This window comes from Pezoporus occidentalis, unplaced genomic scaffold (genome assembly GCF_034315485.1).
Source record: "Pezoporus occidentalis ecotype Australia unplaced genomic scaffold, CSIRO_AGI_Poc_V1 ctg153, whole genome shotgun sequence".
NCBI lineage: Eukaryota > Metazoa > Chordata > Aves > Psittaciformes > Psittacidae > Pezoporus > Pezoporus occidentalis.
In genome coordinates, this window is record NW_026913350.1 from 1781886 (window position 1) to 1803476 (window position 21591).

The 21591-nt window shown below is 46.2% G+C and overlaps 1 protein-coding gene across 6 annotated transcripts in view; it reads left to right on the plus strand.

The window, feature by feature from the left end:
* Window positions 1-19659, plus strand: part of LOC134159937 (lethal(3)malignant brain tumor-like protein 3) — a 30133-nt gene extending 10474 nt beyond the window's left edge. For 4 of the 6 annotated variants that reach the window (XM_062611427.1, XM_062611425.1, XM_062611422.1 and 1 more), the window contains 10 exons: window positions 559-644; window positions 4049-4159; window positions 5585-5699; window positions 5794-5893; window positions 6709-6888; window positions 8222-8353; window positions 8747-8808; window positions 11221-11387; window positions 15514-15576; window positions 18778-19659. In XM_062611427.1, coding sequence (XP_062467411.1) covers window positions 559-644; window positions 4049-4159; window positions 5585-5699; window positions 5794-5893; window positions 6709-6888; window positions 8222-8353; window positions 8747-8808; window positions 11221-11387; window positions 15514-15576; window positions 18778-18906 — 1145 coding nt within the window. In that variant the 3' untranslated portion in view covers window positions 18907-19659. The remainder of the gene's footprint in view (window positions 1-558; window positions 645-4048; window positions 4160-5584; window positions 5700-5793; window positions 5894-6708; window positions 6889-8221; window positions 8354-8746; window positions 8809-11220; window positions 11388-15513; window positions 15577-18777) is intronic. The other 2 variants (XM_062611421.1, XM_062611423.1) reach the window with 2 other exon arrangements.
* Window positions 19660-21591: the final 1932 nt, after the last annotated feature.

Here is a 21591-nt window from a genome sequence, read left to right on the forward strand (position 1 = left end):
GAAACAATACGGAGGCTAAAGATGACTGAAATAGGAAGGGGGAAGAAAAGCAGAACAGTTTCTTAAATATAGTTGCCAGGGAGAGACATCCACTGTTGTCAGAGCAGCACATCCATGCGGGTGTCTGAGATTATGGTAACACTGATGGAGCCTTTTATCTCCAGACTCCAGGTTTGCTCAGCTATGGGTGAGTAGGTAACAGGACATGAGAAGTTTCTACAATCTTGTGGGCACTCACACGTTGAGAAACAAGGAAATGAATCAGGTGATGCCATTGCACATCCCAGAACCCTCTCACCAGCAGCTTTCTCTAGCAAATAAGGGTTGATAAAGTTGTACACACATGAACTCTTCAGGTTTTTTCAGGTCAGGGTTAAAGCCCTGTGGGGAAGCTTGCCCTATGTGGTGTGTACGAATAAACAGACCAGTTTCCAGTGCCATCCATTGTAAGTGCTAAATTAACCTCATAACCATGCACTGCATAGTTGCCTTTCTGTTGTTTGTAACAATAAACCTGTGGTTTTTCTTACTTAAATGGTAATTCTCTGTTTTTTCCAGGATACAAGGATTCCAAAGCCTTCTCATGGGAGAGATACTTGGAAGAAACGAATTCCCAGGCAGCCCCAGCAAGAGCATTCAAACTGGTTGGTGAATCTCTTTCTTTGGAAGGTGGGGGAAGCTGATGCTATCGACCCTTTGCTGCAAGGTGCTTTATTTGATGGTGGTTCCCCATGGCTGTGCCAAAAGGTTTTTTCCTTTACCTTAAGCCTGAGTTGAAGATCATCTCTCAGTGCTGCTTAAACAGAACACACAGCCATGGAAAGCTGTCTTAGAGAGGAGTTTTGACTGAACATCTTCAGTTGCTCCATCAGCAGGTTTAAGAGAAGGGCCTTCAGACCACACAGCTAACTAGCTGTCAGAGGTATGTGTGAAGGGCAGTACCTTGCTTCAGAGAGGGCAGAGAGAGGAGCCTTCTGCTTGCGGCCTGACTGGGTGATCTCCTAGGTAGCACCTGAGCAGGACTGGTGCTGGTTGAACTGGTTCCAGACTCTCCTTTCATGGGGGTTAGAAGTGGATATCGCTGGCCTGCATCTAAATGCAGAGATGGTTCTCTCAAGGTTTTATTTCTTACCTTGGAGCTCAGTGCATTTAGCTGGAAGCTCACTGTGAGGAGAAACAAAATCCTGTAAAATAACTTCATTTTAAACACCACGAAATTGATCATTTGTTTTTCTTAGCAGCTTCTTGCTCACCTTTGCAATGTGTTTAATAACTTTGCTGTGCCAACATGACACTCGACTTGATTCCTTTCCATGAAGAGTTGCAGGTTAATACCTGCTGCCCTCCTGTATATTTTGTTGGTCAGCATTCTGGGACTGAGGAGGAAAAGCAATCAGGGAGGCCTCAGATAAGGGAGGTAAAAGTCCAGCCAGACAAGGCTGATAATTGCTAGTTTTCAGCAGGTGTCCATTTGAAGTTGAAGGTTGCAAGGTGGAAGTAGAGAGAGGCTGGTTTTGCCTCTTTAGAGGTCTGAAAGGCCACAGCTGGAGTTATCTGCAGCACAGCTGAACTCCAGACATCCTTTGGATTAAGGTTTTCCAGGGTTGGACAGACAGCATCTTCAGTCGTGCAGCGCAGCATGGGAAGGAGCACCTTGGGGCCAGTGTGCAGGATAATGAGTGAAGCTTGTCACTGGGGCATGTTTGTTGCTCCTAGGGGTAGGCTCAGCCTTTTTCTGAGGTAAAATCCCAACAGTGCTGGAAACCAAGAATCTTCAGAATACAAGAGCAAAAAGAATGCAGCCATGGGGCTTCTGCACAGTAGGGGAACAATAGAAGTCATTTTGTAGAGACAGATATTTTGGAAAGGTAATAAAAGTCTTTATGAGAGCTGGGCTGGTTCAGCCTGGAGAAGGCTCAAGGGAGATCTGAGAACACCTTCAGTGCCTAAAGGGGCTGCAAGAAACCTAGTGAAGGGCTTTGAACAAGGGCCTGTAGGGACAGGCCAAGGGGAATGGCTTTAACCTGCCAGAGGGGAGGCTGAGATGAGCTCTTAGGCAGAAGCTCTTCCCTGTGAGGGTGCTGAGGCGCTGGCACAGGGTGCCCAGAGAAGCTGTGGCTGCCCCATCCCTGGCAGTGTTCAAGGCCAGGTTGGACACAGGGGCTTGGAGAAGCTGCTCTAGAGGAAGGTGTCCCTGCCCGTGGCAGGGGTTGGAGCTGGATGAGCCTTAAGATCCTTTCAGCCCAAAACACTCTGAGATTATATGATACAAAAAGCAATAGTGAAATACAACCATCTTAAACCTCCTAGTCTGAGGTCCTCAGAAATGTCTCATTGTGGCATTCTTGCCTCAGATTTTCAGATTATCTGTTAAGAACTGTCACCTGAAGGTGATAGGAGCTTTGCTCAGGAGCCTTTGCAGCACTGAGTGGTCCCTTTTTTGGGTTCTTCCAAAGTGAAGTGTCTTCCCAAGGATGGATGCAACTGCCTTGTCCGCCTCTTGCCCTGTTTTACGGACATCTCTGCAACCATTGTTTTGCTCCTGCAGGTATCTGGCTTTGAGAGAATAGCAGAAGGGCCAGTTCTGGCTCTGATGAAACTCTGGAATATAAATTAGCATCCAAGACTCTGTTTTGAAGACGAGACACACACAAAAAGGCAGTTGATATATCAACAGTTAATAGAACTCTTTCAAGATCAAACCTCATTATTTTCCTGGCTTGGTTGGTCTGAAGTGCAAATACATGTCGCAGTTATCGATTTTCTTTTATTATTATTATTATTCCAGCTAGCAATTACAGGAAATCAGTACATAAAAGTACAGGTTGAGAGCAGAACAGGCATTTCTCACTGAATTAGTTTTGAACAGGTTTAAAGAGCTATTTTACGTCATCTGGAGATGCTGATCATCAGCCCAAATAGCAGATCTTGTGTCTGGGTTTCTGCCTTCTCCCCTACCCAAAGCCACAGGAGGAGACGGCTTCATTGTGAGCATCACTGTTTCATTCCATGGGCTGTCAATTCAAAAGCATTCATAAGCTATTGCCAGAAGGCAGCAAGACTTAAATAAATAGCCTGGCTCATCTTCAGGGCAGGATTTTGTTCTCCTGCACTCAGGCTCCTCAAGGAGGACAGACAAGGTTGGCTGGGTTCAAGAAGACAAGTCTTAAAACTAAAAGCAGTTTAGATTGCCTGGCTTCCTGTGTGTCGTGTGCCTGAAAGCCTCTGAGTAAATGTCTGCATCCAGGTGAAAAGACTAAAGAGAAAGGAGGTTTGGAGCCTGTTATCCCCTTGGCTCAGAAGTGGGCCTCCTTCCCTGCCCCCAGCACTAGGAAGGGTAAGGAAGATTAGGAGAGAAGAATGATTATAATCATCTTTTCATTAACCTGATCTGGTTCAAAGACACGATTGATCATCTCTTGCTAAAATCCTGACCTTAATGTGCAGGAGTGGAGAAGGACGTGTTTGGAATGAGCATCCAGTGCTGCACACTCCCCGGCTGGGGAGGTCAGAGCAGGAATTGCAGTCAGGCTATTCAAGATAAACGGAAGGATTGGTAAATGCTGCCTGTTACTGAGAGGTGACATCTGTGGGTGCTGCAAGGGGCACGCATCAGGTCAGAGGCCACGCTGGAGGTTTTACAGAGCCCTTTGGCTGCTGGGGTTTGAGGGAAAGGGCAGGTCAGCAACTGCAGCCGCTCTCACGTCCCAGACCACGGTTCTCAGCAGTCGTTGGTAACAAGCAGGCGCAGTTGTTGTCATAAGAAGTAGATGAAAACCTGCTTAATGAAGTGACAGGAGAAGGGGAATGGCTTTAACCTGCCAAAGAGGAGACTGAGATGAGCTCTTAGGCAGAAGCTCTTCCCTGTGAGGGTGCTGAGGTGCTGGCACAGGGTGCCCAGAGAAGCTGTGCACCTCTGAAGCAGTCTGGTGAGATCAGGGGCTGGAGCTGCAGAATGGTAGATGTAAACTTCAGCACATTTCATTCCGAGCAGGTGAGGAGCTGTGAAGGCCCAGACTTAGCATTCTGCTTACATCCTCTCTTTCAGCGTCCTGCTCATGGATTCCAAGTTAATATGAAGTTAGAGGCCGTGGACAGAAGAAATCCCATCTTGATAAGAGTGGCAACAATAGTTGACAAAGATGACCATCGCATTAAGGTATGACCTTGCTTCAAAATGCAGAGCCCTTGTCCGGAGGAATATAGTGATTGGCAGCATAGAAGAAATACCCTTTTGGTCTCAGAAGCAGCAAGCAAATGCGTTGCAGATGATGCAGGCCAGAGGCCTGCCCAACTGGGAATGGTTTCTGTTGTTTTGCCCTGTTGAAATGGAATTGCCTGGTATTGTTAGTTACTGCTTTAATGTAACTATTTTGAAATAGCATTTGACAGCATGATTTGGCATCTCTTAGCAGTGTCTGTGTGAGTGAAGGCAGCATTCATGTTATGCTGATGGGAAGCTACCTGACAGTTTTTTCCTAGCATACTTCAAGGAAAAGCCAAACCAAGTTGAACCCTGGTACGTGTGGGAAGCAGCTTCATCCTCCAGTGTGAATTTGCTACATAAATGGATTTGAACTAATTCTTTGCATGTAAATATATTGCCAGAAATGCACACTGTGCTTTGTCTTCTGAGAAATTAAAGTATGAACCAGCTAAAGTGGAGGCTGCACTGATGGAGGCTCCTCAGCCACAGGTCTCCTTCCTAAAAGATGATTCTGTGCTCAGGAGTGGAGTTTGCTCCCCATTAGCCATTTGATTCTCGGTCTCATCACTGTGATTGCAAGCAGAAGTCAAGTTTTGCTGGTATACAGTAGCATGATACTCAGTTCATACACCTTAGAACAGTCTTCCAGTGTCTAAAGGGGGCCTGCAAGAAACCTGGAGAGGGGCTTTGTACAAGGGCCTGTAGGGACAGGCCAAGGGGAATGACTTTAACCTGCCCGAGGGGAGACTGAGATGAGCTCTTAGCAGAAGCTCTTCCCTGTGAGGGTGCTGAGGCGCTGGCACAGGGTGCCCAGAGAAGCTGGGGCTGCCCCATCCCTGGCAGTGCTCAAGGCAAGGTTGGACACAGGGGCTTGGAGCAAGCTGCTCTAGTGGAAGGTGTCCCTGCCCGTGGCAGGGGTCGGAACTGGATGAGCTTTAAGGTCCCTTCCAACACAAACCAGCTGGGATTCTGTTAATTCTTCACCCAGCAGAAAATTCTAGCTTGATCATTGTACAACCCACCAAACTTGTTGGATTTTATGGTGTTTTGGGATTCTTGGAAAACAAGACAAATAAAGCAATTGTGTTTGCATAGATTCGGTCTCTGAGTGTGGAATGTGCTGGAGCACCCCGTGGTCTCTCCTTTCTTGCATTCCCTGTGATTTGAGTGTGTCCCCAGAGTCTGGTTGTGCTGTAAAGCATACATGCAGGATCAGGAAGAGAACTGGTTACCTTGAGCACAAAGAACCATTGTGCTGGACTGAAAGATTGAATGAATCAGCCCCAAGCTGAGCAAGGTGAAACAAAGGGGGAAGTTAAAATAAAAGCTGAGTCATGTCCTTAACTGTGTCTCTCACTGAGGCTGTGCTTCTTTTAGATACATTTTGATGGCTGGGACCATCATTACGATTTCTGGGTCGATGCAGACAGCCCTGATGTCCATCCAGTAGGCTGGTGTGCAAAAACTGGACATGCTTTGCAAGTGCCTCTAGGTAAAGTAGATGATCTCATATTGTTACGTTGACTCTTTTCCTCAGTGCAGTCTGCTCTGAGACATCTCTTTGACTGCTCTCTTCTCTTCCCCAGGAGCTGTTGATCGAGTGGGAGCAGTAGGACAAGTGTGTCCTACTCCAGGCTGCCACGGGATCGGCCATGTGAGGGGACCACGCTATGGAACACATTACACGTATGTACTGGAGTTCTTCTTGGAAGGGTTCTGCCTGCTGTCCATGCTAACAGCGCAGCAACAAGCACCTGCACTGCACTGAAATTACCTCAGGGTGTTTAGTCTGGAGAGAGTTGTAACTGTAATTGCAGCTCCCTCTTGTGTCTAAAGGTGCTGTTTCACCCTCGATTCTGTTTACACCAGTATAATCATTACAACTGTAATGCAATCCAGCATAGATTCACTCCAGTTCTGACATTCCAGCATTCCTGAAAGATTTTTTGTATAAACCAGTATACCCAAGAACAGCATGCAAGGAGACAAAAAGGGAGAGTGTGGGTTGATTATTAAAGCACAGGAGTGAGGAGAGCTAGCTCAGGTTTTGTACTCTGCCTTTTGATTTCTTATGTGCTCTTGGCAAAGGAAGCTTGTTCTTGATTAAACTATATCAGAGAGCAAGAAAACCATCTCAGATGGGAGGTCTGAAGATCTAGCAGTATATAATGTGGCAAAGGGCTTTGAAATCTTCACAGTGGAAGTTGCAGGAGTCTCTTGTTTCATGAATTACTGTTCAGACAAGCAGGTTACAGAGGAAGAGCTGCTCTTTGCTCTTGTTCTCTGAGGTGACTCTTTAATAACATGACTTTGGTTTCTGATTCTGCCATGCAGTGCCCTGCTTTCCTGCACCTAAGCCTGGGTAATAACATCTCCCCGAGTGTACGTGGTCTCACTTTTCCTGGGTCTGTTGATGGAGAGGTCTGCCTGAGGCTGGGAAGACTTAATGACTTAAAAAACATGCATCATCATCTCTCTCCTCTCTCTCTTCTTTAACACAGGTTAGTTGGCTGCCCATATTCTGAGGTGAACCTCAACAGAGAAAACTTGTTGCAGGACCGCCTGAGTGGGGAGAGACCTTCCCCCAGCAGCAGCATGCCAAAAGCCAAGAGGCCAGAGACTCCTGCCCCATTTCTCTCGGGAGCAGGAGAGTCTTCTCAGGAGGACTCTCCCCAGTCCCGGTGAGCTGAACCCTTCTCTTGGGCAGGTGCTGGGGAGCAAAACCATTTCACAAGGCTGAAAACCACAGGAATTGGCAGAGAAGCAGCAGAGCGTTGAGTTCATCTGTCTGTAATATTGACCCATGCCCCAGACACTCTTAACCCGGAGCAGTGCACTTTCATACCCTCATATGCCTTAATAGGTTTCTTGATTCCTTAATCCTGCTGCTCTGGGCACATTCCAACAAAGGAAATTGCATTCTGTCTCCATAAATTTTTCCTTGCTGTTTCAATTTAAAAGATACTCTTTTTCCTTTGCTTCCTTGTCCTAAAACTGTCAAGCAAGGTTATGTTGCACTATTACACTGTGACTGCAGTCCACCCCAGAGCCTGCTGCATTGCACTTCTGTATATGTATACTTGGCAAACAAGTTGAGCTCCTTCAGATACTTTATTTTCTTACATGAAAAGCTTGGAATTGAGTAGCATTGAAGCAAACTGTGTGTTAAGTTCTTGGCCTGCAGGAGGCAGTTAAACTGTGTTGGGGATATGAAGGTTTTTATTATTGTCACCTTTAGTCTGGACAAATCCAGTCTCACTAGGGCAAAGTCCAGCATTTCTTTTGGGCTGTGTTGTATAGGAGGGTTTATATACATTCAAAAGGTTGTTTATTTGCTTAGATTTACAACATTTTCAAGATCTGTTTGGCCAGAAAAAGGGATCCTTCTGTCCCCACCCCGGCACACCATGGCCAGTTTACCTCCTCCCGTCCCAGGGATGTTCAGGATTCTCCATTTCCTAACTTGAACACCAGAACTCATTTCATTTCAGTGGCACTGTTACCCTAAAGCTCTCTTGGGAGCTTTGGGATTCTCCCAGAATAAATGGCATTCTAAAATTACAATATATTCCTATTCTCCTAAGTATTTTATTTCCTGACAGTGGGAGGTCTAAATTCCATATGCAGATAACACCCTACTCCTTGTTCTTAGCTCAGTTTCTGCATGAAACTCAAGTCATGGAGACTCTTACATGTTATGCAGAGGTATCAAGATTCAAACTCTTAAATCTCTTGATTTCACCAGAACACACGTTTCAGTGGGTTTCTTGTACCTGCTGGGATCAGGGCCTGTCCTCAGGGGCTGATTTGTTTCACATAATCTCTCTCAATCCACGCTGAAGAGTAGAGAAAGCACTTTGTACTGCGCTGGTAATGATGGTGGGGAGAGGAAAGCTGCTGCCACTAGGTGGTAGCTGCTGCTCTCACTTGCAAGGAGCAGCCAGCTTTGCTCTCCTGTGGGAAAAGGGAACCGGGGATGTCAGCTGAGCTCCTGTCATTTATGTGTCTTGCCAGAAGATCTGCCCAAGACAGTGAAAAGTCGTGTCAAAGCAGTGTTCACAGCCTGTCGGAACAGTCTGAAAGCAATCAAGAGAGAGACTGGGGAGAAGAGGATTCCTTTGCAGACATCAAAGCCAAACAGAAAAAGTAAATAAGAGTTTTGGTGTATTTTTGTTCATTAGCAGTTGTGTTTCCTGATGCTGCTGCTAGATCTGAAATACAGATGTTAAGTCCTCGAACAGCCCCCATTTGATCAGAGGTTTGCAGAATAGGGGTATAGAATGACATGGTTAATCTCCTCCCTTCCTCCCATTATTTTGGGCCCTCTCTTTCCTGTAGTTAACTCACATCTGAGTTCTAGTCATGGATTTAATAGCACAGTCCTTAGCTTGGAGACAGGAGTCAGGGGTGGAGCAATGCTATTGCTTATTTTAAGAGGGAAAGGGATTTGGTTCCTGTAAGTCCCGTTAGTGTCTGCGCAGAGAAGAAATTAGGTCAATTTGTGTGTCTTCTGAAATGTTTTGTAATTGATGCTTTCAGGCTTGGATGCTCACATGCCTATATAAAGTTCCAGCTGGTGAAACAGGAAAGCAATGGGAAAGGTTGGTTCAGTTTTCCTTCTTTTAATGTGTGTGTGCTGTATGTGCAATATAGCAGTCACAAGGAGCACTGAAAACTTGACAGCTCACTTTGATCCCACAGTCAAGAGAAAGCACATGGTAGAGGTGATGGTAATGGTAATAGCCCCTTTAAAATGAGAAGGGAGGGTAAAATGACCTAGAAGTGAAAGGACTTCATAAATGAAGCCTCATATTCATTAACTGAGATGACAAGCACGCACCAGCTCCTGTACCACTACATACTCCTCTGAAGAGGCAAGGGGGGTTTTGTTCCCCAAACAGTGACCATTCTGCTTGTCAGAGCAGCAGAGACTGCAGGGGATTGCTGCTGAAAACCTGGCAGATAGTTTAAGTTCCATCAACTTCTTTCTTTAGACTCCCCTGGGTATTCAGAAACATAATCTGAGTCATTTTGGTTGTTACTTTTTTAAGGTTCTCCTGAGGATGGAAAAGAAAATGAGCAATTAAATGGAAAGTGCCTAGTTTTTTCCCCCTGGTACATGACAGGTTAAGTTTTAAAGAGCAGCTTTCTGATATCACTTTAGCAAACCATATGCTTAACTCTCAGATTTACTATAAAAAGCCATTTCAGAGAACTGAGCTGACCAGGCTTTTAGGAGGATTTAACATGGTAATAAGTCTTCAATCCAAAATAGCTAAGCAGGCACAAAGTGGGACAGGTGCCTGGCTGCTTGGTTTTGCTTTTTAAATACTCATTTTTTACCTCGTGCTGCCTCGTGCACTCCGAGCTGGAGAAGTTGGCCAGCTCCGAGCTGCGGTTGCAGCTGGCAGGGAAAGCTCTGCCCTCCCTTCACATTAACCTGAAAGATAGGGATGGAAATCAGTGGAGAGAAATGCTGCAATAATCCACTGACCTGTAATTTTGTGATTACCAAGAGCTTCCATCCCATAACATTTAACTGTTAGAACACTGCCTCTTTCTCAAAGGGAAAGTAACTCGGTTAGGTTGTGGTTTGGACAGGGACTTACCCCTGAGGATTTGGGCTTAGTGAATCGGACAGTCTGTGGCAGTGCCCACCCCACAGAGATGTGGCAGGACGTAAAGCCTTGGGTATGAATAGGACTTTCTGCAGCAGGGAGACAGGGGAGGGGAGGGTGACATCCCTCCTGGAGCACTGTCCTCTGCCCTGCCATCACCATGAGCACCAACTCCTGAACTAAGTAGTTTTTACTCAGGCTTTATGCTTTTTAAATCCTACCTCTTTGGTCTCATCGTTAGAAATAGAGACCTGTGTTCGATGCTGTCCCACATCCTTTAGGGAGGTGGTAAGGCCAAATGCAAGGTCCTGCATCCAGCTCTGGGGCAACAGCGCAAGAGGGACGTGGAGCTGTTGGAGTGAGTCCAGAGCAGGCCACCGAGATGCTGCCAGGGCTGGAGCAGCTCTGCTCTGGAGCCAGGCTGAGAGAGCTGGGCTGGGTCAGCCTGGAGAAGAGAAGGCTCCTGAAGGGGAGACCTTAGAGCAGCTCCGGTGCCTAAAGGGGCTACAAGAGAAACAAGAGGTCCTTTCTAACCCAAACCAGTCTCTAGGAAATCAGCTTTTACTGACACTCTTTTCCTCTGTGCTTTATATGTAGCAACTTGCACACCCCACAGATGCTTCCACACCAGCCTGCTCCCAGCCCTTTGTGCTCACACTGAGCAGACCCAGCCGAGGCTAGCTTTGGTTACAAGAGGAGGGGGCCAGGCACCCTGTGCGCTGCTGGGCAGGGCAGGCAGTGAGGGGACAGCACAGGGTAACTGCTGTAAACCAGAGGAATGTTTCCCATCTTGTTTCCCTGCTCCGCTTCGCTTCCTGTTGTGTAACCAGGCAAGTCCCCCTAGGACCATGACTCTGCACTACTCAGTGATCTCATTAGGGAGGGGTGATTTCTTCCTCTTTCTTGCCTTGATTTTTAAAGCTGACACATGACACAAAGAGGGAGTGGATGGATGGAGGTAACCTGCAGCACCCCTGGCCTGAGAGCCTGCTTAGGGAGGTAGTGAGCCCAGGCCATCAGCTGGCACACGTAGTGCTCTTCCCAGGCTGGCTACAGCTGTAAGCTGGAACGATGCCATTAGTTTCCAGCAGAAGATGCTGTTACCAGAACTCCTCCACCTTGTCAATAAAATGCTGCAAACATCTTCTCCGTTAGCAGCATGACATCATTTTCCAGGGATGAAGCTAATGATAAAGCCTCCAGCCTGGCAATCTCAGCATGCTTTTGCTTTCTCCTTCTCAGGAGGGTGGGAAGAACGCCCTGGAAGCCCAGCGTGCCATGCAGGAGCCCTGCCTGGCCGTCTGCTCACCCTGCCTTGCGTGACCCTTCCTCCTGCTCTCTTGTAATTGCTCCTGCTCGAAGCCTTACTCTGATTTGTCCTGTTTCCTTTTCCAGACTCTGACCTGGATCTCCAGCAGGCCCTCCACCAGTCCATCTTCATGCCTTCCCTGGCCTCTAACCCGACCCACCGCCTCCATCTCTGCTGGGAGAAGCACTGCAAGCTCCTGCCAGAGGTCTCAGGCCTCACAGCCAAACACGTGGCCAAATGGACTGTGGAAGAGGTGAGTTACCTGGTCCCTGTTCTGCTCTCTTGGGGTGCAGGAATGGCAGACCCTCCTCTTCTGGAGTGCAAACTGGAAGATCTCTTTATTTTCTTTCTTTTCTAGGGAATGCTCTTCTGTTTGCTTTGCTGACTCAGCTAGAAGTTATACCCAAGTCCCTTTATAGTGGAGGGGAAGGATCCCTCTTAACACTCTGGTGTCCATGGCTTATTTCCCTGAATAGGATTCCCTCCCTTTCTTTATTACCCCTTGATCTTTTAGTCCTCAGGCCTGCAACATGACTCTGACAGCAGGCTCCTTTTTCTCTCTGATCTCCCTCCCCCTCTCCGTTGACTTTGCTGCTGATTCACTTTTACATTGCAGCTCATTCCAAACTGTGCATGCCCACTCCTCCTGATTCCCCTGGAACAAAACTGCCCACAGCCTGCCCTCATTCCTGCCAGAAGGAGCTGTGCAGCTGGGGACGTGTCTCTGCAGCCTTAGCTCTTGAGTTGTCTCCTATAATTAGGTGGCATATGAAAAAGCCACTAGATTTTGTGTGCTGAGTAGTCAGGTTTTGCCTTGATGCCTTGAGCATAAATAATACTTACATCTCTGCATGGGAAATGGTGACAATTTGGATCCAGGTGCTTAATCACAGCCCATTTAAATTGGGAGGGATGTGCTGTGATGTTGTGCTTGCAAGGATGGAGGTAATGTGAAAAGCAAGAAAAAGGTGCTGTTTGTCATGCTGCAGGGAGGATCTTCAGAGACTTTAGAAAGTGCATTTTCCCTAAGTGCCTCTTCCATCACAGGAATCCAGTCTTGACTTTGCTCTTCATGCTGGAGTCCGGTGGGACTGCAGTATCCCGGGAGATGGGAACCACAGCAGTTGTGAGGGGCATAGAGCAATTAGCATTGCTGCTTTAAAACACGGGCCTTTTCTTCTGGTGGTTTTGTTGTTTGGTGGTTTTGGTATAAAAATGAGTTTGAATTAAATTCATAGCAAGGAGGAGAAAAACCTCCTTGAAAGCTTTGCTGTTCTCATCTTTCTTTTGAGAAAGCTTCCAATGATTTTTCCAAAAGGCCTTTTAGAAAATCAATAAAGGCAGAAAGCAGTTAATCCTCTGACATGGAAATCAGGATCTCTTTCTCTTGGATAAAACATGGAGGCTGGTTCACGGAGGAAGTGAGTCAAGACACAAGCCAAATACAATTTGTCCTTTGCCATTGACCTTTAAAACAAGTGCTGGGTAAATTTAACTGGGGTATTAGTTTGATAAGGGATGAATGGAAGCAGGGAGCACAGGGCAGGAGCACAGGGCACTCGGGATCCTGTGATTCAGAACCCAGAATACACTGAGCTGCAGCCTGAACCAAGGGGTGAACTCTGGGCTGTCAGTAGGAGTGTGAATGGCACATGAACCCCCTCAGCTGCAGCACCACAATGAGCTGGCTACAGTCATTACAGGTTTTGTCTTGGATTTCAGGCAAGTGGGATCTGGTTTTGCAAATCATGTTCATCACAGATTCCCATAGGATTCCCTTTAGCCACTGTATGAGCACTTGCAGGATCAGCATGTGCAGTGGAATGTAGCCCCAGGTCTGGCAGATGAAAGCATCAGGACTTTCTGTGCTGTACTGAGTCCAGAGTAGACGTGATCTGTTGACATTTGGGCTCCTAAATCTCCCTACAGGGCAAACACTTGCCTTTGGGTTGTGCTTTGAACTCTGCTGCACAAAGGAGCCCATTCTGCTGATGTGAAACAGGAGCAATGGGGGTGTAAAATCCTCCTTTGGTTGCAGACAGAAGAGCTGCTTTTATTTTATAAAACCCACATTAAGGAAAAAAATGTTGCTTTAATTCTCTGTTGGTTGAGAACAGCTGAAATGGCAGAGCAGCAGCAGTATTTAGAGGCCCTCAAGCTAAAACTCTCTAACACTGAACAGACAACAAGAGTAGTTACTTTAATGCAGCTTGGTTATTTATTGAAAGCTTCCTGTCATGTTCTCAGAGCACAGCTAGTGAAGGATATCCAATCACAGAAGAACATTAAGATACGCTGCAGGTGTATTGTTCATTACTTAAACCTGCTTGGGGGGACTGTCCTTGTGCTAATTGCCTGTGGGTTACTAAATCCCAGTTAAACCCAGCTCCTCTCTGTGTAGTCTCATGAGGTGGTGTCAGTTCTGCTACAGCTTGGTACTGAAGAAGTGTGTGAGGCTTCCTTCCAGCTGTACCAACAAGGTGTACGAGTACTGTGCTGGTTTCAGTACACCACATGTATCTGGGATTGCACCAGCACCTTCCATATGGTCACACTGAGTTTCTAAGGTGTTCTCAGAATACCATAAAGCCCTTTTCACCCTCATTCCCTTTACCAGTGACAGTCATAGTGTAAGATGCTTCCACCAGATAGCTCTGAGCATTGAGGTTGTTCCAAGCAGGAGGGGCAAGCAGGCATTTGCCTCCTCAAAGGAACAGCCCTGAGCTTCCTGAACCCCATCCCACTGTGCTCCTGACCTGGCCAACACCTCTCAAATACAAGCACAGAGTGGTTTATATTGGAAGGGACCTTAAGGCTTATCCAGCTCCAACCCCTACCACGGGCAGGGACCCCTTCCACTAGAGCAGCTTGCTCCAAGCCCCTGTGTCCAACCTTGCCTTGAACACTGCCAGGGATGGGGCAGCCACAGCTTCTCTGGGCACCCTGTGCCAGCGCCTCAGCACCCTCACAGGGAAGAGCTTCTGCCTAAGAGCTCATCTCAGTCTCCCCTCAGGCAGGTTAAAGCCATTCCCCTTGTCCTTTCCCTACAGGCCCTTGTCCAAAGCCCTTCTCCAGGTTTCTTGTAGAATAGTACAATGATATTATATAATAATAAGGAATGGGGAGGGGGATTCAAAAAGAAAATAGTATTTTGTTACTTGTTTATAATAGGAGATTTCTGTAATAATCCTCTATAATAGGAGATGGCACTTCTACAGGAGAAAAATGTGGAGCCACTGCCTGATGGGGTTTAGGGGTTCCCTTTAAAATGGAGCTGTCCCTAGGAGCAGAAGATGAGGTGAATCTGATGCTTTCAGATTACATCATGGAAACCAGAGCTGTTACCAAAACTGAGCTTCTGCTGGGGCAGAGCAGAGCCCGAGGCCATGCTGACAGCTCCGATCCACGTGGTTGGAACCGGGGGAAGGGAATGAATATGGGATCAGCTGGGGATGCAGTGACACGAGTCAAGAGCCCAGCAATTCTGAGTTAAAGGGAAGCTTGTATTTGAGAGTGACCCCTCCTAACTGTTTGTTTGTGTTCATGGAAGAAATGCCACATCTGCACTAACTCACGTGAATATGCCTCATGAAACAGAGCTGTTCCTGCAAGGGAGCATCCAATTAGCATGAGATGTTTGATCCGATTATGCCTCCATATACAAATCTTCTATGAACCAGTGAAGCTGCAGCTGGAGAAGACAATACACATTAACTCACCCTCTGCTGTGCTCACGGCTGCTCCTCACACTGCTTCTTATATAACGTAATCCAAGGGCTGCTTGCATGTCTCCGGGGAGATTATTCCAAATGTTCACAGATTTCCTGCTTAGAAAGGTTCTTCCCTGATGTGAAATGTCAAATGAAACTTTTACCCGTTTAATCCTGTTGGTTCCATGGATCCTGTGCACCCACCATGGATTAAATAAACCCCAAATTCCTTTGTGCATTGGGAAAACAGCAGCACTCACTCACTTGGTTTATCTTGTCTTGTAAAGGCATGTCATCATGGCGAGCTGTCTAAATTCATTTTTCTCTTCAATTTTACTTCCCCAGCAGTGCCATAGAGAAAGAGAAGTTGTGGATGGGTTTAAAATAGGTTAACCATAGAGAGCTTTTAGTTGATGTTTTATGAGGACCCTTTTGAGCTATGGAGAGAAGTGGTCGAAAGTTATTATTAATAACCAGAATACACTTTGCAGAGGTGTTGCAGCAACAACCCAGTAATGTTTTTGATCTATACCCTTCATTAATGGTACAGTTTTAAGTGTTAAAGCTTTAAACGTTCTTGTATATAGAACTCTCATGCAGAAACAGGAGCTTTTTGCTTGATGCTATCTCATTTGAATTGTGTTTCTCTTTTCTCCCATGTAATTCCAGGTTGTAAGCTTTATCCAGCGTCTGCCTGGTTGCAAAGAACAAGCATCTGTGTTCAGGGAAGAGGTAAGTCAAATCCTGCACTGTGCCACTGCGTGTCCCATGGCAGTGAGGTGGTTTGTACCCCATCACAGACTCAGGCACTGACATACTCAGACTCATCATTAAAGAGCTTGTGGCATTTAGGAGGCAGCTTCAGCATGGAGCTGAATTCCAGCCCAGCTAATTGCATTCTGCTGCTTTAAATTTTCCCCTGCAGTTCCAATCACTGAGCTTATGCTGAACATCCTGTCTTGGACTATTGTGTGGTGGGTTTGGCATCGTTATAAAGATGTCCTGTTGGAATGGTGCAGTGGAGCTCTCATCTGCTCCCTCTAACAAGCACATACGCCTGCTTCTCTTGGCAAGGCTGGCAGTTGTAGGGTTTCCCAGGAATCTCTGGCTTCCCCAGTGGGCTGAGGAGAGAGCAGGAGGGGCACCTTTCCTTGATGAAGCAGTGGCTGGGGTATCAGAGCATCTCCTGCGTGTGGTGTGTCCTGCCACAGCTACCATGTGCTGGGCTGGATTCTGTTGCCTGGTTGTGGAGAGCCACCATGGCTTCCGAGGAACCTCAGCAGGCACAGTCCATGGCTGTCCTGGTTTTCAGCTCATTTCTTCAGCTGGATCATAGACACTTGGGCTCTGTGAATGCTGCAGCTTCCACTCACATTGCAGGTGTGACTTGGAGGATCTTTATGAGCCCCTGATTAATTGGCACAGATGTTCCTTCTCTTCTGTCATCACTCTGATTGCAAGAGCTTTAGGGCAAGGGCTGCCCCTTCTCTGTTCTGTGTGGTGCTGAGCACACCCTCTGCACTGAGGATAAGCATTGCACATTGTTGTAGTGGCTGGAAAGGGCAGGTTTTTAACAGATGACTGCTCCCCAGAGCTGGCTTCCCCTGCGGGTGAGTCAGGCCGTGGTGCATCTTATGGGGTTTATGTATCTGTAGTTTGTTTTGCCTTGTTTTAAAAAGATGCAAACACACAAAATAGAAAACAAAAGAAACAGAGGCTGGCAAAAAGCACCATTCACAATATAACAATATTCTTTAATGCTCTGGAATAAACAATATTCTGGAATGCTCTTTACTTGACTGCAGTGGGAATAATGAATTTTATTCAAATGAGCCAATCTTTCAGTGTAGCTGAGTCTAAAAGGTGCCTCCTGATTTCTAGTGAAGCTGTGTTCAGAGGTGAGATGGAGCTAACAAATCTGCTCATGAATCCAGCCACTCACAACCTATTTCATTTCTTCTGGCCATAATTTAAACAGGTCCTGAACACTGTGACCGCTTTCTGGTTCAGAGAGCAGCACAGCCACATCTATTTTAATACCTTCTTCCCTGCAGCCTCAAAGTATGATTCCCAGTGCCAGCTGAGAGGGGCTTGGGTTGATTTCAAGTTTATGCTCAACCCAAATGGTCACTTCGAAATGAAAACCCTTTGAGCAGCTTGGCTTTGGCCATAGCGTAGGTGTGAGTGAGGCATCTGCTGAACTCCACCTCCAGTGTCCATTAGCTGTAATCAGGCCTCTGAGTGCTCCTGGTTAGGATAAATAAATCCCTTGCAGCCTTCTCTTGGCAGTGTGGGGAGAGGGATAAGTTGTTGCTTACATTAGGAACAAAGAGAACAAATTGTGCACAGAATTTTCAACCCCATCCAAATAAGTTGGAACAAAGAGAGGAATCATAAAGCACAGGCACTGATTCTGTGCTTGTTTCTAGGACCAGTTCAGGAAAGGTCTGTTTAAAAGAAGCATATTTGAGGCAATGCAGTGGAAATGAAGCATAGTAATAATATTGGGCTCAAAAGCATTTTGAAACGTAGGATTGTTTTCCAGCAGTTTTCTGCTACTTTTGACTCTATTATTCAATTTAAGCAGCAGTCCATTTGCTTCAAGCTATTTTAACATGTTATTGCATTCGTGGAGACTCCAGGCAGCTTGCAAATACAATTTGAGGATGGTGTATGACCATCTGTGGACTGGGAATGCTGCTGTTGTTCCAGTGTATGTACTGGGAGGTGAAGTAACTTGCTAACAGTCTTGTGTGGTTAGAGAAGGGGAAACCAAAGCTCCTGGCTCCCAGCTCTTTGCTTTCATTATACATGGGTCCAAGTTTATTCAGTGTATCCTCTTCCCCCAGTCATTGATGTCCAAAAAAGTCTGCGTTAGGAAGACTCTGGAAATAGAAGAATTGTTATTGTGGATGAGCTGAGTGTCTGGTGTGATCTGCTGCGCTGGTGAACATCAAGCAAGAGGATGAGACACTGTCAGTCTCTGTAAATGGGCTTTAATGGAATAACTCAGGGAGACACATCTTGTTTGTCTGTGTCCATTAATCTTTGGCTTCTTCCCTGCAGCATTTGGGGTTTATATTAATTATATCTGGGTTGTCTCTGTGGATGTTGCAGTACAGCCAAGTAATTTTTAACCTCAGATGTTATGATTTCACTCACTGCTACGTAGAGTGGCCTGTATTTTCACAAGGTAGTATGTTTTTCTCTTGCTTACTTTGAATCTACTCAAATGCTTCCTTGCTGATGGATTAGGAGGGTGTGTATGTGTGTCCAGACAGTGGCATATCTTTACTATGCCTTGTTTTATACAGCACACGATCTCTTTTTACCTCATGGTAAGCAAGCCCGTTTAGTGTCACAAGTTCATAATAGCTTCATGTTTCTCCTTTAAACAAAGCCTTGTCTGTGGGCATGGTACATCCTGGTTGTGAGAGAGTCTCTGCAAGGACAGTATGTAATGAATGTACTAGGTAATGGTGATGTTACATTCCTAATCATTGTAGATCGGTGTAATATATTAATTCTTGGATAGCTGCCTCCTGAAAACGCGTGGTCTCGATTTCCTGATCTCATTTCTGGCTGCAGATTGTGACTAGGCTGTAGGATTTTCGACAGTTGTTGGCTTTTCAGAGCAATTATAGTGAATAGAAAGTCTACGGAACAAGCATCTTCCTGATGGTCTCTCCAGAAGCCTTGCCTGCAGTTGGGCTTCTCTGTTTCTAGAAGGAAGGCTGGTAGATGAGGTCTGAGACCCTTGGAAAAGGCAGCAAGGGGGTGAGTGCCAGAAGTACAAGGTCTCAGTATCCAGACCAGTGTTTATGCTTTCACTCCATAGTTCAGAGCACGCTGTTTAATTGAACAACCAGAAATGAGAATCCTGCCTATCTCTTGATGCTAATCTTTGTCTTCTCTTGTGTTTCCAACCTCTAGCAGATAGACGGTGAGGCCTTCCTGCTCCTGAACCAGAGCGACATAGTTAAAATACTCAGTATAAAGCTGGGTCCTGCCCTGAAGATCTACAACGCCATTCTCATGTTCAAGTCTGCAGAAGACATCTGAGAAGGGCCCTTTGGCAGAGCCCACGAGGAACTGACAGGGAGCAGACCTTCAGCTGAGAGCATTACAACGTGCAGATTGGGACTCGGACGTATTTTAAGTAGAACTTATTAAAAGTATTTTTCAAGACATCAAACTCCTGCCATAGTCTGGAATATGGGGCAGCTTCACTTCCAAGAAGAGGATATTATTATATTTTGTAATTGAGTTTGGGTTTGCTATATCAATCTCTTTTTGAGATCTAGAAAAAACCTCCGGTTCTAAGGGGAATCCAGGGGAGCACTGGTGGAGCTGCAATAGCAAGAAGAAAGCTGTGAGTAAAATGGCTGCTGTGTTCAATGAGAGTGCCTGAAAGACTGAGTTATCACCAGCATGTTTAATATATGTGTAAAAACTCTGGGAAAAGAGAATAAGAAAGTAGGAAAGAGAAAAGAGTGTCAGAGAATAGGGAAAAGATGCACTTCAGAGCAACTCAGCTGTATCCTTCGATGCTGTGACTCAAGAGATGCCCTTTTCAGGACTCATTTTTATCTTGTAGTTTCTCCTACAGATCCTGACTGTACCCTTGCTGCTAGGCTGCTTCCACCACAGAAAGGCAGCATGGGCAAAGGGTTTCATCAGTGATGGCTTGCATCGTTTCTGGTAACAAGCAAAATGCTCTTCCTGATGTCACCAGAGAGTGGGAAGCAAGCCCTGTGGAGACAGGCTTTGGGTAGGCAGAGATCTCTCATAAAGGTATCTCCCACAGGGGACAAAGATGAATATTTTAGCTATAATTTTTCCATCAGTGCTTTTGTGCAACTGCTGCCTGGACCAGGAGGATCTTACAGCAAAATGGCACGATCAGGGGCACTGGGGAATTTGGTGGGTTCATTCTTGGCCTCTCCAGTGTCAGACAAATGGTAGGAATGAGTTGGAAACCCAGCAGTGGCCGCTCTGTGTGTACAGGTACACAGTTGTTCCTAGAAACAATTTGCTTTTTGTTTGAACAGTCCACTTTGCTTCAGCCTTTTCATCTCTGAGTGGACTTGGGGCTGTCCTACCAAAGAATCACTGTGCTGTAGCAGCAAGGGTATGGCTCTGCTAAGGCAGGCAGAGCACACAGGGGAGTTTAACTGGAGGGGAGCTGGGATTCAAACAGCAAAATGGAGTTCTGGAGGTCAGTTAGAGGCATCCTGGCTGGGGAAGTCTTTTCTTCCCTTTCATTCAGAGCTGCCAGGCTGAATCTTGTCTGTGTGAACCATTGCAAGCGCTGTGTGTTCACAGCTGTGTGTTGTGCCATCAGCTCTGCCCATGGATTTCCATGGGTTTCTCAGGCACTTCCTGATAAGATGTGATCCATCTGTAGGCACCTCACACTCCCTCCTTGGCATCTTTGTCACCAGTATTATTGCTGCAGCTTCTCTGAGAGCCATTGGGAACAGAATGAACACACTGTGACTGTGTGGTGACACAAGGAACACACTTGATCTTCCTTCCCTCATCACTCCGTGTCCTTGGTCCAACCTTCCAGCTGCTGGGAAGGTCCGTGTGACTTGCCTGAAGTGATAAGTTCCTTAAAGCTGTAAACAGAGCAGAATCCACACCACTGAAGCCATATAGCCCTGGATTAATGTATAGAGCAGTTTGTCTTCTTGCTTTCTATTTTTGTATAAGATGTTAAGGAGTTTAAGCCTTCCACAGAGAAGATGCAGGGCTGGTGGGATATTTAATAACTGAAACATTAACTATCAGCCAGGCAACAGCAGGAGAGTGATTTAATGCAGTGTTAAGCACTAGGCAAGGTACGAGTTTAATTTATTAAACCACATTTTTACTCTGATAACCAGGATATTCACCAAAGAGTCGCATTCCTTTATCCCACTGCGCATCCAGCATCAGTGTAACAACTTCAATTGTAAGTGGCATGCCCTGCACTGACACAGCTCGCCTTCTAGGCAAAGTAAATTGTTCACTGACAACTGGAGCAGAGGATCTGTAGCTGAACTGGTTTATTCCTGGCTCTCCAGTGACCTGCTCAATATTCCTGAGCCCTTCCTTCCTCCGCCTTCCCCTCTGTGATGCCCAGCAAAGTGGGTGAGCGCAGTTCCACCTTGTTCTTGTTCCTACCAAGCAGGTTCTGCCAGATTTTCTGGTTTACCTCCTTCCTTTGGGAAACTGGGTTGGGGGACAGCAGATTGCCTCCAGCAATAGACCAAAATATTTCATCTCTTTTGCTATATATAGATAGAGGTTGAAGAGAATTGGTGAAACAAGCAATGAGATCCCAGTCATTGAAATGATTCAAACAGAAGAGAAATCTTTAATCCTAGGGGCTTCCAAGCCAGCTGGATCAAAGATGAAAATGAGTACTTGAAGGTTGTTCAGTGACGGCAAGAGTAGTGCGTTCAGCAAGGAGGAGCCCTTTTAGGGAGAGAAGGAGGAGGAATGTGCTTCTTGTGCCTTTTTTTGTAATCCAGTAATTGTCTTTGCAGAGCAAGCAGGAATGTGCACACATCTATTGCTGCTTCCCTTCCCAAATATAGCTGTTTCTAATCAAATCAAGCAACTTCGCAGTAACACGAGGGCAGAAAGATTTCCAGTGTCTTTCTGGACACATGTAGAATTCCCTAATCCTTACAAGCCAGACAAACAGCTCATCTTTGAGCCCCAGAACTTGGGAATTCGTTGGTTGCTGATGCCGTTCCG